The sequence below is a fragment of the Truncatella angustata genome (genome assembly GCF_020726525.1).
Source record: "Truncatella angustata strain MPI-SDFR-AT-0073 chromosome Unknown BKA67scaffold_14, whole genome shotgun sequence".
In the NCBI taxonomy this organism is placed as follows: domain Eukaryota; kingdom Fungi; phylum Ascomycota; class Sordariomycetes; order Amphisphaeriales; family Sporocadaceae; genus Truncatella; species Truncatella angustata.
This window is the reverse complement of record NW_025763394.1, coordinates 469,680-486,027: the sequence shown is the minus strand read 5'-3', so window position 1 is coordinate 486,027 and position 16,348 is coordinate 469,680. Positions and strand designations below refer to the sequence as shown.

Sequence of the window (16,348 nt, the reverse complement as noted above, 5' to 3'; positions counted from 1 at the left end):
TAGTTGTATGCTATGTAACACATCAAGCACATCGTCCTTGAAATTCCAAGGTGTTCGCTTAGGATCAGAAGCAAAAGCAATCGGCCCCTCACCCCCATCCTCCAAGACCATCAAGCATCTTACAATCAGATGCGTTAATTTCTCGCCAGCCACTGCCGGTAGACGATCACGAGCTATGGCTTTTACAATCTCCTGTATCTGGTTCCTACTGAGATAATCAAGATCATCGATTTGTCCATCTCCCTCAATATTTCCATCACCACTGATAGGGTATTTGGAAAGTGCCGTATTTCGAAAAGTTGTCGATAGATCGTAATCAGCCTCGGAGTTTCCAGTCACAAGGGGATCCTACCGTAATATCTCGAGCATACATACTCCCAGACTATAAACATCATGATTCATGGTATACTTCCTTTCGGCTAGACGAATATGACGGGAAGGATGCAGATATACCTTTCACAATGTTGTCGTGCCCTCAAGAGTTGTCGCGTCGTCCAATTTCTTGCAGAAGTGCCAATTGACCAATGAGATATCTATACTGCCTTCTGAGCCATCGTCTTCTGATTCCCACACTATCCCATTATTTGAGTTGATGTTCTTGTGGACCAGTTCAAGCGTCTGAACGCTGAGCACCGATTCCGCCAGCTTGCGGCATAGGCCCACCCTCACATTTAGAGGAAGGCTTGCGACGCATTGCATATAGTCTCGTAGAGTATTTTTGAATCCGAAACCTTTGGGCAGATTGAACATGAGTTCAAACATTCCTGCTCTTCATTGTTGTATACTCCTATGAAATCAAGCAAGCCATCCGCCAAGGGCTTGGAAGTCAACTTGCCCGCCAGAGTCTTGATGTTACTGTTTTTGTGCCTTTTGTCCTTTTCCATGTTTTTGTCATAAGCCCGGCGCTCACATACAAAAAGACCTTGCTTTGGGTCCTTCTTGAAACGCCGTTGTGCGAGATTGCCAGCTATGAGGTATACATTCGCTACAAGAACTGTTGTGGTGCCGAAAGTGGTCTTGACGAAAACATCGGGCTCTAAATCGAATGAAAGGGGGTTTTCTTGCAAGTCTTGTAGTACTCTGACAATCTCGGTGAACTCTTTTATCGATCGATACAGATCTTGCTGAAGTTCTTGTAGTTTCTGAGGCAGCTTGGTGCCTTCGCGAAAACGCGTGAATCTCGACCAACTTTTAGCCTCTGCTGCTCGAGTGTCCACATCTTTGAGTATTGTTTGAACGGCCTGGAAGTGGTGGTCCAGCTCGTTGCGCTTCTCTTTATCATGCTTCTCATTCGCGCAAATGCGTTGTCCTAATTCAAACTGCCTTGCAAGGTATTCAAGACGGCGCCGGAAATCAGTAATGGAATCTGTGAGGATCTGCTTGCCTCTGGCGACCGCAGTTCGGTCATATAGATTCCTCACTCCCTTGGCTATCTGAGCAAAGACAGGTGGTGCAGCAAGAACCAGCCCAATAATTTCGATCGCGCCCGACATAGTCTTCAATATTTTTGTGCAGAGATTCACAAAGAATTGAATTCCTTAGCTGGAGGAACAAATGCTCGGGGGTGGGGTGAAGAAAATACCTGGTGAACAGAACAGTCGGCTGAGACAACCATCTCAGGCAACCTGTCAGCGCTTGATTTCAGCTGACTCTAAGCCAATCCAATTTGGTGCACCACGATATGCAGTCTATCCTCACCGAAGGGACTATTACTCTCGAATAGGTTGTCAAGGGTGGGATCAACCACTCCACGATTGGACAGAATGCTGACGTGCAATTTTGGGGGTTGCGAGCAGTCATACCATAGGCTCGGATGCTAAAATGACCGAGAGTATAAATGCTATGATTGGACTTTGGGGAAAATTCCTCAGCGCGAGAACCGGGCGTGTTGGGGAATCTGGATGAAAGGAACCACTTCAATCAACTCAGCGAAGTTGTTGTTCCGCCTTCGATTGCCTCACACCAGAACCTTGTAAGAGAAAGCCGTTCTCCACCTTTAGTCTTGTCCTTTACCTCTACTTCACGTCCGAATAGCTTTGTTAGGCTGCTGCAAATACGTGATACACCTGATCTATCACCAAGATCTAGGTACTGCTGAGGATTCCTATAAAAGCATAGGTCATGGCGACGAGCCCTCCGCATGAAATGAGTCCGGACCTGACGGATGTAATTTCTGCGGTTTCCAACATCCAGACTAAGTTGCTAGACGCACCCAAGGAACTTTGCAGTATTGTAAGCAAGTATGTCAAATCAAATAGCGAAGTAGTCGTATTGTTCCAAGCGCCTAATCAGCCCGTGAAAGTCTCACAAGCTTCAGCCTTGCAATCGCGGATCTTGCTTCAGTCCTCGATGGGGTTCGCCTTGAGAAGAAGGAATATCAGCAGCTCGAGAAGATCCAACAGTCTTGCTATGACGATTTGAAAGAAATCGACCTAAAAATCGAAACTAGCTGTCGGCAGATTGTTAGAGGTCAGAAAGCCTGGAAACAATTGCGTAAAGAGCCATCGGACGTTCGGGAACTTGGGGGACATCTCAAACGCAACACAAATCGAGTGGACAAGTTTTGGGAGAAGTTCAGAAAGTAAGTACTTTTCCTATACAGCTCAGATTCACCCGTATCACTCGGAACACCAGTTCTGGACGAAGCTAATGATCTATAGAGGAATGACGGCCCCTCTGTACCGGACGACCAGCTGGAGAGAAGAGTGCGGAGTGACTATCGACCAACTGTTATCTAATGATACAGGAAGTTGGAGAAGTCCTATCATTACACGCCCGAGTAGAGGAGAAGGAAAGAATCTGCTCAATTCGCAAGAGTTCAGGTCATGGATGGATGGTACAACCAAGATGCTACTTTGCCTAGGGCTGCCTGGGGTGGGCAAGACCGTCTTTGCGTCGACAGTTCTTGATCATGTCCGCACAATGCCAAGAGCCAGTCAGCAGCCGTCGCATCAATGTTCTTCAATTATCGACGCCGTCAGGAACAAGACGTAACGAACTTCCTTAGTGGATTACTCAGCCAGTTCACAAAAGCAAAGAATCTCTCACGTAGTGAGGTCAGAGACTGGTTCACACAAGGTGTGGATACAAGCACAAATCTGTCGGCGAAAAACCTTTCGGATGCTTTAGTTACCGGAATCAAGACGCACACCACTACAATTATCGTCATAGATGGTCTAGACGAGATCAAGGTTGAGCTACGATCGCAGATATTGGACGAGATCCATCGCTTTCTGACCATTCCTGGTGTCCAAATTTGCGCTACTTCCAGATACGCTGTCGACATAGAAGATTCCTTCTCGAAGAGTTGTACACCCTTCATTCTCGAACCAGATCTGATGCAAGAAGATATTTCTAGTTTCCTCAAGCAGAATATACCGAAGCGATTACCGCCAGAGCTACGTCGCAATAAGTCATTGATCCAAGAGATACACGATGGATTATCTCAAGCTGCCGGAGGAATGTGAGCCAAACCAGTCCCTCTCTTCGAGACAGTATTTGTTCTGCTACTTACAAAAACAAATAGCTTCTTAACAGCTCAGATCCTCCTTTCTCCATTCTCTGGATGGAGGGCTGCAAAGGCTGCATTTCCAGATGAACATAGTAGGCTCAACGAGGCCTATGATCTCGTCATGGAGCGAATCATAAATCTAAGTGATGAGGACAGCGACAAGGATGGTATATTGACAGTGCTTTCTTGGCTTACATTTTCACGGAGACCACTTAGCTCCGATGAGATAAACGGAACGCTTTGTATTAATCTCAATCCCCGTGTGACGGAACTCTCACCCAGGCACAAGATATCCGACCGCCTAGATTGGTATCAGTATAGATCGCTTGCGGCAGATCTGATCAGATACGATCGGGAATACTCTCCTGCGCTTGTTCATTTTTCCGCTCAGGAGTACCTTGTCCGAGCACTGCCTCACGTAATGACTCCAAGTCATCCGCACGTAGCCATCGCGGAGACATGCATCGCTTTTTTATCGCTCAGTGACTTGCAGAGTGGACCTTGCTCAACCCCTACCGCCTTCAAAGATCGGCTCAGAAAATTCCCACTGTACGACTATGCCGCTCAGAACTGGGGCCATCATGCACGAAAGTCTGCCATGGGGGCCTCGAATACCATTGATGAGTTTCCCCAAAGAGGCAATCTGGTGGCCGGATCATTTCAGACGTTCGAGCCGGATTCACGTGTCGAAACCTTGCGAATGACCAAAGGTGTCCACCTTGCTGCGTTGTTTGGGCTGCCTGACGCACTCAATGAATTGATCGACAATAATCAGGGGTCTGATGTCAAAGACGGCACTGGGAGAACACCATTATCGCTAGGTGCACAAGGTGGCTATTGCAAAGTTGTAAATGTTCTCATTGGAAGGGCTGACGTAGATGTTGACTCCCGGGACGCAGAGGGCCGGACTCCATTATCATGGGCTGCAGAACACGGACACTGTGATGTTGTGCGACTTATGTTGAAGAAGCAAGTAGGCTGTGTTAACACACAGGACTACTTAGGAAGAACACCGCTACATTGGGCAGCACGATCTGGATATGATCGAGTTGTACGCTTGCTGATCGACGATGGAAAAGCATCACTAGATATACGAGACGCCGATGGCTCGACACCGTTACACGATGCGATACGAAAGGGCAGACAAGCAGTGCAGGATATGCTCATAGAGCGTGGAGCAAACTTAAACATCCAGGACCAGAATGGTAAAAGAGCCTCCGACTTGGCGTGGTCACCAAGACGGCTGGACGTATCGCTCTACTCGGCGGATCCCAAGATACAAGTACTAAATGGGGCCCAGGCGAGATGTGAAGTCCGTAGAAGGACAAGGGAGGGCCCATTTCCAACAGTAATAACATCATATGACTGCCATTTTGATATCTTTAAGCTAACACGATATAGTTGGTTTCCGCAAAGCGTTTGATGTGAATCAAAGCCAACAGGCAAAGAATGCACGCAAGTACCTGACCAGGGAACACGAAACTCTGCAGAGATTGAATCATCCCTGCGTTGTAGCTTATCTTGGCTATGAAGAAGATCCGGATACTAGCACAGCTGCTATATACACGGAGTTCTGCGAAGGTCCCGACATGCGGAAGATCATTGAATCCCAGTTTCGGAAATGTGCCTTTACTCAGGAAGTCGACGGTAGTCGTTCTCTCTCGATGGGCCTTATAAGTGAACAGTTGGCTCAACCATATAGCCTTACTCCCAGCGCCACCAATGAGGCAGACCCAAGCGACGGTTCAACCCTGGACGTATATGTGACGGCGCTCATAGCCCCAACACCTGACCAGAACTCAACCATTGACACCTATGCCACAGCTCTTACAGAGCCAACGTCAACCGAGCCATGGTCACCGACGCAAACAACGTTCTCGAACCAGCCCTGGAACATGAGGCATGACGAGCGTTTGGAACCAGAGCCATTGTTGCCCCCACTGATGGAGGAGATCCGAATCTGGTCATTTGTCTTCCAGATTTCCGCAGCTGTCGCATATCTCCACCATGGTCTCTCGTTAGACAAGGAAGGTAACTTTTCGCTCGAGAGAACTTGGTCGCGTATACTGCATAGGGATATCAAGCCGGCAAATAGTAAGCGACTGATCCAAAGTACTTGCAGAAAGAGCAAAACAGTTATCTGGATTGAGCTAACGATATAGTTGTCACCCATCTTATGGGGAACGGGACAGAAATCATAAAGCTTTGCAATTTGGGTATCATTAGCGTTAGTACCGGCAGTGATGATCGGAAAAACTCCATCGGCATAGGTACAAGCCTTTACATGCCTCCGGTGAGACTTATCAACTTACAGCGACCTTAAGCTGCCCTTGGTCATGCCGGAAAATGCTAAATGATTAAAGGAAGCACGGAATCGACCGGCGTCTTCGAAGTCCGATATATATTCCTTCGGCAGTAAGTTGCCTACGGATACATCTGGCTGTGGCTGACTTCTCCACCTTTTATAGTGACAATCAGTGAGCTCCGTATAGACACGATCAGCGAGCTTGCGGGGTTGGCATGGACTTCGAAGCCCAACCCTGAGTCGAGACCCAGCAGCCTCACCACCTTGGAACTTGCACAAAATAGACTCAGTCAGTTCTCCAATTTGTCGCCCACACTCAAAGTTTGGACTACTTCCGTGCATCAATTTCTTGGCTCGAGTCAAGACAACTACCTACTCAGCACGTTCAAACTCGTCGCATCCCAACTTGACACGAATTGTGACTTCAATGATCAAATGACTAAGAACCGCCGGAAGAACATTATCCAGCGCCTGAGATGGTTATTGGAAGATGGGGCGGATACATTGTTCGAGGAGCACACTGAGGATCTTCATCTCGCCGTGATTCTTGGTAAAGAGGAAATGGTCAAAACCCTTTTGAAATTAGGCACTGCAGTGGTTAACAAGATTTGGCGTTGCTCCAATTGGACGCCGCTCCATCTGGCAGTTCAAAAAGGGTATCAGGAGATTGAGGATTGTCTGTTGCATCACTCGGCTGACGCCGAAGCCAAGGACAAATATCTGAGACATCCTAGTGCTTATAAAGTCTCAAAGGGATAGTCACTATCGTGCCGAATGACTGAATCATATTGTTCTCAAGTATATCGAAATTTCAGTTCATCGCTTCGAGTTTGATGTGCTTCTGTTGAATTCTCAATAGATGTGTAGTCTGAAAGAGTAGAAATCCTTGAGGATGACATGCTTGATGTCTCTTGAGACCTTACGGACGATGTCATCGTCAAGACCAGTTCATCCCCTCAGTCCACGAGAAGAGTGCGAAACTTCTTACTCTCGGCATTCTCTGTGTGAAAGTCACCTTCTCCGATCGGATCCTCAGAGAGGCGGATTGTGTTTTCGTTGTCCATCGTGATTCATGCCACGAGGGGGTTGATCAGAGTGTCCTGGCGTCCTTACCCATACATATGGACAGCGAGACAGCGAACGAGAAATCATCCACTTTTTATAAACTCGCCGGATGGGCGCCCTCAACTCGTTGTCCCTTCAATACTCCTGGCACTTTGAGCACCGTGTATTTCCGGGAGTCTCTAATCCGCGAAGTCGTGATCAGCGTCTGTATATTACGACACCATCGTATGCAATCCATGTCACACGAGCTGAACATGTAATATATGTATGCTTTGTCCGGTGTGGAGACTACTTGCATCGTTCAGAGGTGTGACCTATTCGTTGTATTCACGTCCGAGTTCCCTTTCAGGCGGCTGAACGTAGCATCTCTAACCATATAGCTAGACACCATGAGTCCCATGAAAACAGAGCTAAGGTTTTGTCTGCCCCAGTTTACCTTGGTTACTTCCATTTGCCCTCGAAATATCATATTGCTATTGCACACTCTCGATGATGAAATGCTTCCACAAGCTGCAAAATTACCGCTCAAGATGGGTACGGATGGGCCACGAGCACTGTTTGCTTCAAAGACACAAAACAGAGGCCATGAGGCCAGCTTTCGTGGCATATCGGAAAAAGCCATGGAAAGTTTCACCGTCCGAGATGAGCCATCAGCCGAAGTGCAGGAGGATATCGAAAAGTTAATACACAATTCATCGAGATCCAAGTCAAAAGATAACCGCCCTTTCAACAGCATCTTTCTTTCCAACTCCACTCTCTGCTGGTCCTCCATGTGCAGCATCTGACAAATATCTGCGGGCACGTCGTCATGGCTCTCTAGTCTGTTATCCTCTTGTAGATACTCGATCAGACGGTTGGTATGGCTAAGGGCTTGTGGCTGTACAGCCTCAGAACGAGGAAACTGAATACAAAATCAACCTAGATGTTTCACCCTTGCACAAAAAACCTATGAAGTGATGTGGGGATCTATCGGTACCTGTTTCATCCTCACCATTATCATTTGTTCGTGCGCCTCGGGCAGTTGCTGGACCAGTGGCCCGTATCGCCACACGAATAGCACTTGTCACCAGATCTAGATCTCGACGGCGTCAAGCTACCTTGCCTACGGCGGGGGCATTGGCCAGACCAGTGCCCAAATTCATTACAGTTGAAGCATTTATCACCCGAATTCGTCCGGGTGGGCGCTGTGGCACTTCCCTTGCGAGGACTCGGGCAAGCATTGGAATAATGGCCAGCTTTACCGCACTTATAACATCTCGGGCTAGATGGAGATGTAGGCGGTGTGGTGCTTTTGACAGGAGGGTTGGGACACTCCCTGGACCAGTGACCGCGTTGGCTGCATCTGAAGCAATTGTCTGTGAGAGATGGCCGTGTTGGTGTTCTATTCGTAGCTGAAGTTGCTGAAGCCGGCGATTGAGTGCTCGCGATCGATAGTGCGTACAAGGACGCGCTTAGGTTAGCAACACCAGTCGTGGTGCTGGCAGCCAAGGCCTGTTGATGCTCATCATACTCCTTTCCTAGAGCATTTTCGAAGCTAACAGCAAGTTCTTTGAAAGCATCATTCACCAGCTGTGGAGTATACGTCCAGCCCGTTGCCGACTCCGAAAACGACTCCGTCAGATCCTCGATGAAACGCACCGTTATCCCCTCCAAACTCCTCTTCAGTCCTCGAGAGTTATTCGACAGAAACCGGTTACTCCAGAGATTCTTGTATAAGCCTCGCTTATAGACCAGTAGATCTGGAACGTCGTCTTTGACGAGCTTGAGTGTCTGCTGACTGATGTGTCTGCCAAGCTCTACGAGCGCGGGCTCTCTCATTGAGGTTTCAGATGCAAATTGCCCCATCGCCTCAGACACGGCTAGGAGAGTATCACAAATACCTTCCGACGTATTGTGGTTGAAAACAAATAGTATATAGAGTTCCCACGTGCTTTGGGACGTGTAATTCGAGGATACCATATGGCTGAAGATCTTGAAAATGCTACCCATACCGTTATCGAAGGACTTAGTGTATGCCTTGTATTTGCTAGCAGTGTTTACCGCTGTACTTCTTCGAAGCCTGCGACCTGATTCCGTGTTAAGCTGCTCGCCGTCTGTACCCTTTTCTGTAAGACGGAGTTAGCAGGATAACGACCAAGATTGATTTCATTATGAACCTTTCATTAATTGCCCAGTTCGTAGCCGGCACGTTCTTCTCAGATCGTCCATCCAGGTATCTTCCTGCCAAGCTTCATTCAGCTCACAGAATGCCTTACACAGCTCCATGGCGAACAGTTTTCGGAAGCAGCTCTCATTTGGACAGTAGTTGGCCACATAGCTAGGATGGAACCCGTTCACGACACGGACAACGTGGCCATTCGCAAACTCTAATCGATCTATGTCTTTGGTTTTACCCGGTCCTTTCCCGGAAAAGAAAAGGTCGTGACCGTGGATTCGCCAGCAAGCGAATAGAACCTCGGGCTTTTTCGCATCTACCATAGAGCGAAAAGTATTGTATGCACATCTCGCTTCATTGGCTAGTTCTCCTGTGGGAATGTTCTCGATGATGAATGGGAACGCATCGAAGACGCTCGTCGTTTTCATACCGCCGGTGCTTTCCACAAATTCGAGACACTTGTTCAGGTAGGCCAATGAGGCACATTCGTCTCTAACCCATTCCACATCTGCGGTGAAGACCTGCGATTTGGCAGGTTGTTGTAGCGCAATGACCACACCTCCTGTCATGTCGGGTTTGGCAAGCCACTTGGCGAAACCAGTTTCGTGTCGAGTTGGCGTGGTCTTGTCATCGCGGACCATAGTATTTCCAAAGTTTTCGATTATTTCCGCATGTTTGCCGACTTCGTGGGCATGCTTTTGCTTGGCGCTTGACAGGAATCGCTTTAGGCGGTGGTCAACGGGAACTCCGTTACATAGTTGTCTATCGCTTTGCAGCGCCATTGTTTGAGTAGATCGGTAATTTGCAGTTTTCTTTGAGGAGACTTATCAAAGACTTATCCAGACTGCTATTATCCTACTCATATATCCAGGCAGCCATGCATAGCCCCCAAGTGATTGACATCGCTCGGCGCTTATCTTTCAGCAGCAACAGCAGTCGTGCAGCCACATTCAATAGTTTCTAATGCATCACACCCAGCCAAGAGGCGCCACGGCGCCTAACAAATATGATATGCCGCAAACTCCAATCATATACGCTCTTTTTTTTTTGAGCAGCTTGCGCACTTGCAAGACCTTATGTCGAACATATACAGCTATGGTATAATTTACGAGATCTGTATCCGGCTCGAAACAGAGCTGTACTTTCTGCTACGCCACTCGTAAAACGTCCTCAATTCCAGGCCAACCGCAGCTAGAGATATTTCAATTAATGCTGGGCGATAGCACTGAGTTCTGAATAGTTAGATTCAGTAGCTTAGAGAGATCCTTATTATGTTCGTCAAAGGCATCGATAACTAGCTATGTTGTCTTTAGAGTTAGATCGCAAAGAATATTGGTTGATATATCGCTTAAACTGATCTATTGCTTTGCATTATGGTAAGCGTCCTGTGACCCGGGCGACGCAGAATCCGGCCTTGTGCACATCGCTTCACACTGCTTTCTTCATCCGCCAGTCGAAGTCTAGGCTGTAATTCTAATCTGGCCCGGTGATAGGAGTCGTATTCCTGTCGTGTCATGCACCTCTCCGCCAATCGAGAGCCGCCACATAGCACGACATGAATTTGTTGCGTGTTAAAAGCAGAACGAACAAGAGCAAGAGCGGCCATCTTGGTTTTCCGGAATCCAACCTGTAGGTCAGTTAATCTGTGCATCACTAGTCCACTATGATTTAGAGACTGACTGTCCTTGATTTTATAAGACATTATGGTCCTTGCTGTGGGGACAGTTGCTGGGCCAGCCATCATCGGTACTATAGCCATCGAGGCTGCAGTTTTCCGCGCATGATCGGCAAGACTGTCAGGAGCTTCAATAGCACTTGTGGGAACGGCTGCAGTAGTGGCGAGTCAAATCGGCGGGGCAACTATAGTAAGCGACCTAATAGCTGGCAAAGCTACTACCGCCTCAGGCGCGATTTAGGCAAGCATCACAGCTACCACCTTAGTAGAACCGGTCGGTTGAGCCATTATCGGGGCCAATGGCTCGACTCGAAATCGTTGGAAGCTCGTCCCGATGGACGACGCAGTAAAATCGTCCAGCTGTATCACCCTTCGAGACCTCTATAAACATCCCGATCTTCGGTGGATGGCTCTTGATGGTGACAACTTCGTCGCAGAAAATGTCCATGATGAGCAATTCCGTATCTCACCCGTCGACATCAAAGACAGTCTTGCATTTCACGTAATTACCATCAATTTGTCGCATTTGACATCTGAGGCTCCTGAATGCACTCTTAAGTGACGATACTACAGGCAAGAGGGTAAATGACAAGAGCAGAAGAAACGCTATTCTGAATACCCTTTTTTCTTTTTTGGGTAGGAGGTAAAAAGGAGATCGGCTAAAGTGCAGCGCGCGATCTGCTTGCCTGCTGGATGATCCGGCGTCTGGCATAGGCAGGCTATATGAAAGGGGCGAGGGGGGCAGATAGACTAACTGCTACACACTGCTGGGTTGAATCTATCGCGAGATAGTGCGGTAATGGCGGCAACACAGATCATATTCAGACGAGGGGCACGCGATAAACCTCGCATTCGTTTTGATAGCTGCCTGGCATTTTTGTTTGAAACAATAGCAGGGAGGAGTCCGGCAACTAGACACATCTGCCCATAAGAAATCTGTATCCGCGTGCAAAGCATTAACCAGTCTGTGCAGATCGGATACGCTGGGAAGGACCATCCTACTTCTTGATACGCCAGTCACAATCGAGTTGTACACTGCTCGTAGTCTACATAAGGTTCGCGAGATTATACTCAGGCGCCATACCATTGCCCTCTGCCTCCATTTCTAAGTAACCAGAAGCGTACTTCTCGATAGCCATTGTCCAGTAGTCGGTATCTACATCATCTTCAAAGTACTCTTGCTTCGCTTTCGAGAAGCCTGAGTATTGGCAACTCCATATCTAGGCTGCAATCAAAATTAGCAACCACGACTCACGGTGTGCTACGAGAGAGAGAGGGTGAGAGAGATATGGGCCTTACGGTGCGTTTGCCTCCCAATCACTATCGGCATCTTTATAGTCCCTAATGACATTGTCTCCGTACCATCCCAGCCCGAAGATGTACGCGTAGACCATGGGGCTCCAGAGTAGCCACACGCGGGAGGAGGCTTTGAGCTGACCGTAGTTCTCAAAATCGCACAAGAGCAGTCTACCTTGCTTGAGTGATTCTTGATCCGTAAAGAGCACGCCTCTCTGCGTGGTACGGAACACAACCGTGCCCTGAAGCATCATGGCCATGTGATCGAAATTAGCCGGCTCCACGTAACAATGAGTGCAAATGGTTCCAGGCGTAATCGGGGCATCATTGGCAGGGTTGGGATGTATCACAACGACCCTGTCTTGGCCAAAATTGTGGTCCTCCTCATACGCATCCAGGCGATATAACATGATGCACAGCTTCGTCCATAATGCATGGTTTCTGCGGTCGAGAGGCTGCTAGACGATGAGATTGACGAACCCGTGTGGGATATGACCCAATGCAATGACATCCGGTAACTTGGCGGCCTAATCTCTTGTAAGCCCCGTCTTCATAATTGATGCTCCGAGGTAGTGTTGGGCTGTGGGCTTGCTTCCCATAGTTATGATTAGATACTTGTCCGACTTAGTAAACAATAATTCACATAGCCGTACGTAATGTTACTACTAATCTGTCGGAATTTTCCCATGAAATAGCTTCAATCCGCGACTGACACACAATCACATGCGGAGCAACCTGGAGAGATCCCGCGAATCATGAAGAGTATTATCTGTAAAACGCTGCCAGTCCGACCAGCAAAGCCCTGACTATAGGAAACAGCGAACTTGGCTGCTTGTGTAATAAATTGCCATGGGCATGGTAACTATTAAATAAACACAACTATCTCTGGACCCACATGTAAATAGGAAGTGACTTGGTTGGAGGTAGTGCCCGATCTTGACAGTATAGGGTTGAACATCAGGTAGCATTATTCTCGACCTCACTACCGATCATCTACTCACAAATGGCCCTAGTCAAAACAAAATAATGAGATTTTAGATTTCAGTGTGCGCAGCCGTCATCTACGACCGCTCCCTCTCATAGCAGGCAGCATTCAACTCCTATTCTGGTGAAAGCAGTCCTCCCTTATATCAATGCGCGCGATGACAAGCAAAAACAAGATAGATACCTAACCGTGCCCACCCACTTTCGCACGCACCCCCTTTTGCACGCCGATTTACCGACGTTTCCTCAAACACACTGATAGATAGATACAACAACTGCTAGCCATAACACCATGAAATTAATTCAAATAAACTATCTCTAGGTTATTTACGTGTCCGCTTTCGCGCGGAAGGTTATATTTCGAGGAACGAGTCAATAGGGACTTGTTCATTACGTTATAGCTTAGGCATCTTCCTTTTTAGCTTGTCTTGCGCTAGTCTGATCTTTATAACACTAGTAAAGACCTTATTCGGGTCTTTTCTAACTATTTGACGTTTATTAGGCTTATGATTATCTAGTTTAGCTTATAAATCGAGGTTTGCTTAACGTATTGTTACTAATTCTGCGAGCGCCATATTAAGTAACTTAGTACATTTCCTAAACAACTCCTTTACATCTTAAAAGTTTGCGAATGATTAATAATAACGTCCTTAATTTAAAGTCGAAGGTCCTTATTATTATAAGGAGTAAATAGACCAATTTTAGCTAAATTTAACTCGTTTTATAATATTATAAGTTAAGTATTAAGTAATAGTAGGAAGAACTTAAGGTTACCTAACACTATTAATTCATTTAAGGGGTAAATACCCGTTTTAGCCTAACCGCTTTCGATAATTTGTTTTATAAAAGCAAGGGCATAAGCTTTATTATAAGCTTTAAGTATCTGTTACTTATTAACGGGCCTAGTAACTTGAACACCACGGTATAGGCTTATTAGCCTATAGTAATAGGACTTTAACGATAAGAAGACCGTCTTATTAAGTGGTTAAAGCGTTTCGCTTATATATACTAATAAGTATATTAAGGCAATCCTCTTCTTAAATGCCCTTAGTATAAACCCGGGTATAACATGAGTATTATGGCCATCGAAGAAGAGTATCTTCCATAGGTTTGGGCAGTCTAGGGACTCTTATAATCTGGTTTCTAGCTCGAAGACCTTTAACAACTATGATAACGCCACTACTAAGTTGGTTTAGCCCTTAAGGGTCGCTATATACTTAGCTTCCTCAAGATCCTCAAGTAACCATTATGCTTGTAATGTTATTCCTTTTAATATTGAACCAGGACCACTGTCTTGTCCCTTAGGTTATAAGCCTCACGACGAACTCGCTGGTTCACTCGCGGGTTGATCACTAATAAATGAATGGAAAGAATGAACTTGATGACCAAAATAACGTTAATTAGTGACGACGAGCCACTCTCGTCGTCTTCCGAATGCACTGCTGTAAAAACTAACCATGCTACCGAAGTCAAAAGTGTGAAGGAGCATGCCCGTTCGACTATTTACAAGTTCCATCCCTTCGACCTTATACTGATCAGACCCTGGACAACCACGACGAAGGTCGTACGACTCACTTGGCTCCCTTGTAGTATTAGTATAGCCAACACTCACTACTTCAATATATATGTATTCGTTGTTTTCAACCCGATAGCGTTAATACTATAGATAATTAACATCTATTTAGTTGTTAGGTTTTTCGTAACGCGTAAACGACGTAACCTAGACGTCCTGATAACTATGCCTTAACTTTATTCGGCTTCTTATACACTTATTTTATTCATATTATAAATGTCCTTTAGTAAGATCTTATAAGTGTCTTTAACTTGTGATATATACGTGTAAAAGTCCTTTACGGTCTGTTTTTCAATGCCTTTAACCCTCTTAGCGTTAATTACATGTCTAACCTTAGTCTTCAAGTATAAGTAACGGCTAAGGAACTTATATACCCAATTGTATCCAGGGGTGACCGTATTGTCGATTTCGCCGATACTAGTCATGATATTAGCCGCTATTTGTCGCACCATATTCGAGCCCGGAGCGCGTCTACATAATTCCTCATATAAAATCCATTGCTTAAGCTCCATTTCTTGCAATTCAGATAGGTTCTTTAACGTTTCGTGGGCTAAGGAATGTGGTTGCGACCCGTTAAGTCGTCGCGACAAAGTAGACCGTACGATACCGAAAGCTTTGGCTACGCGCGTTATCGTTTCGCCGTTTCGAACCAAACTAATTACTTCTGCTACATCGCGTTCATTTAGTTTACCTATATTGAAAATATCAGATCGATAGGATTACAATTGGTTGAGTTCTAGCATTTACAAGAAAAGCGTGGTGTTGTTGACGCGTCGGAAGATCGGCGTGCAAAAGGGGGTGCGTGCGAAAGTGGGTGGGCACGGTTAATCACCTGGCTAGGTGTCGCGATAGTCTACGGAAGTTCCTACCAAAAGTCTTCAGCCGCCCCGCTCTGTGTGAATAGCTGTGAGGCCCCTGTCGACACCTGTTCTACGCAGGAGTTCCAGGGCACTTGAGCACTAAACGCCCTGGTTCTAGGCTGTTCCACTTGTTTTATTTAGCGACCCTCAAGCGCTCGCAGCTGTCGATAACTATGATGCTGCTAGATCCGGGCCACCAGCATAAAATCCGTATGCTAAGACTATGCGGAGCGGCCGAAGACTTTTGATAGGAACTTCCGTATATAACTCGTTTCTAACAATTAAACCAGCACATACGACCATAGCTCTTAGAGAACTCGGCATCCCGTCCGCTCTGCCCTAGATAAACTGAGAAGCGCTGGATTAGTACTCAGGTGGGTGACCACTGGGGAATCCCCGGTGTTGTATGTTTTTTTTCCCTGTTGGTCTTTGCATTTTGTACTATCTACACGTACGAAAATGCGCTGCGGGTAACCTATTATAAGCCAGGTTGCTTATTTGGTTGCGTTTGAAAGTGTTGGGAAGCACGGAAGTCGCTACCAAAAGTCCTCGCTCGCCAAGACGTTCGTTACGTACTTTAAATAACTGGTCCGCAACTTGCAACCACGAGATGTCGGCTGGCGCTAAGCATTATCGCTAAACTTGTTATCTCACAAGGCTATCTTTAGTGGTATGAGTGCTCGATAGCGACTGGCTTATAGCTTATATCGAAACTGCGGCTCAAGGCTCTGCTAGCATCTGGGCTGCGGACCGACTGCAGCTATTTATACAAACTAGAGCGTTTGAAGACTTTTGGTAACGACCCCCGTACGGTTATGTGCGTAACAATCAGGCTCATCCAGATCCTTGCCATCATTTGTCTTTGTAATATTGTGGTGGCACTACCCCAGTCGAGAGTGCAACCTCAGGCACAACCTCGCATGG

General features: G+C 46.7%; 3 protein-coding genes across 3 annotated transcripts; all 3 read right to left on the bottom strand.

Moving 5' to 3' along the window:
• Positions 1–671: 671 nt before the first annotated feature.
• BKA67DRAFT_542568 (uncharacterized protein) lies at positions 672–1,493 on the bottom strand (the record flags this gene model as incomplete). Its single annotated transcript, XM_046101127.1, has 1 exon — positions 672–1,493. One exon carries the CDS (start codon positions 1,491–1,493, stop codon positions 672–674), a length of 822 nt encoding a protein of 273 aa, XP_045951117.1.
• Positions 1,494–7,877: 6,384 nt separating this feature from the next.
• BKA67DRAFT_528432 (uncharacterized protein) lies at positions 7,878–9,677 on the bottom strand (the record flags this gene model as incomplete). Its single annotated transcript, XM_046098944.1, has 2 exons — positions 7,878–8,986; positions 9,038–9,677. The coding sequence occupies 2 exons, from the start codon at positions 9,675–9,677 to the stop codon at positions 7,878–7,880; spliced, it is 1,749 nt and encodes a 582-aa protein (XP_045951116.1).
• A 2,080-nt stretch (positions 9,678–11,757) lies between these two features.
• Positions 11,758–12,417, bottom strand: BKA67DRAFT_542565 (uncharacterized protein; the record flags this gene model as incomplete). Its single annotated transcript, XM_046101126.1, has 2 exons — positions 11,758–11,923; positions 12,011–12,417. 2 exons carry the CDS (start codon positions 12,415–12,417, stop codon positions 11,758–11,760), a joined length of 573 nt encoding a protein of 190 aa, XP_045951115.1.
• Positions 12,418–16,348: the final 3,931 nt, after the last annotated feature.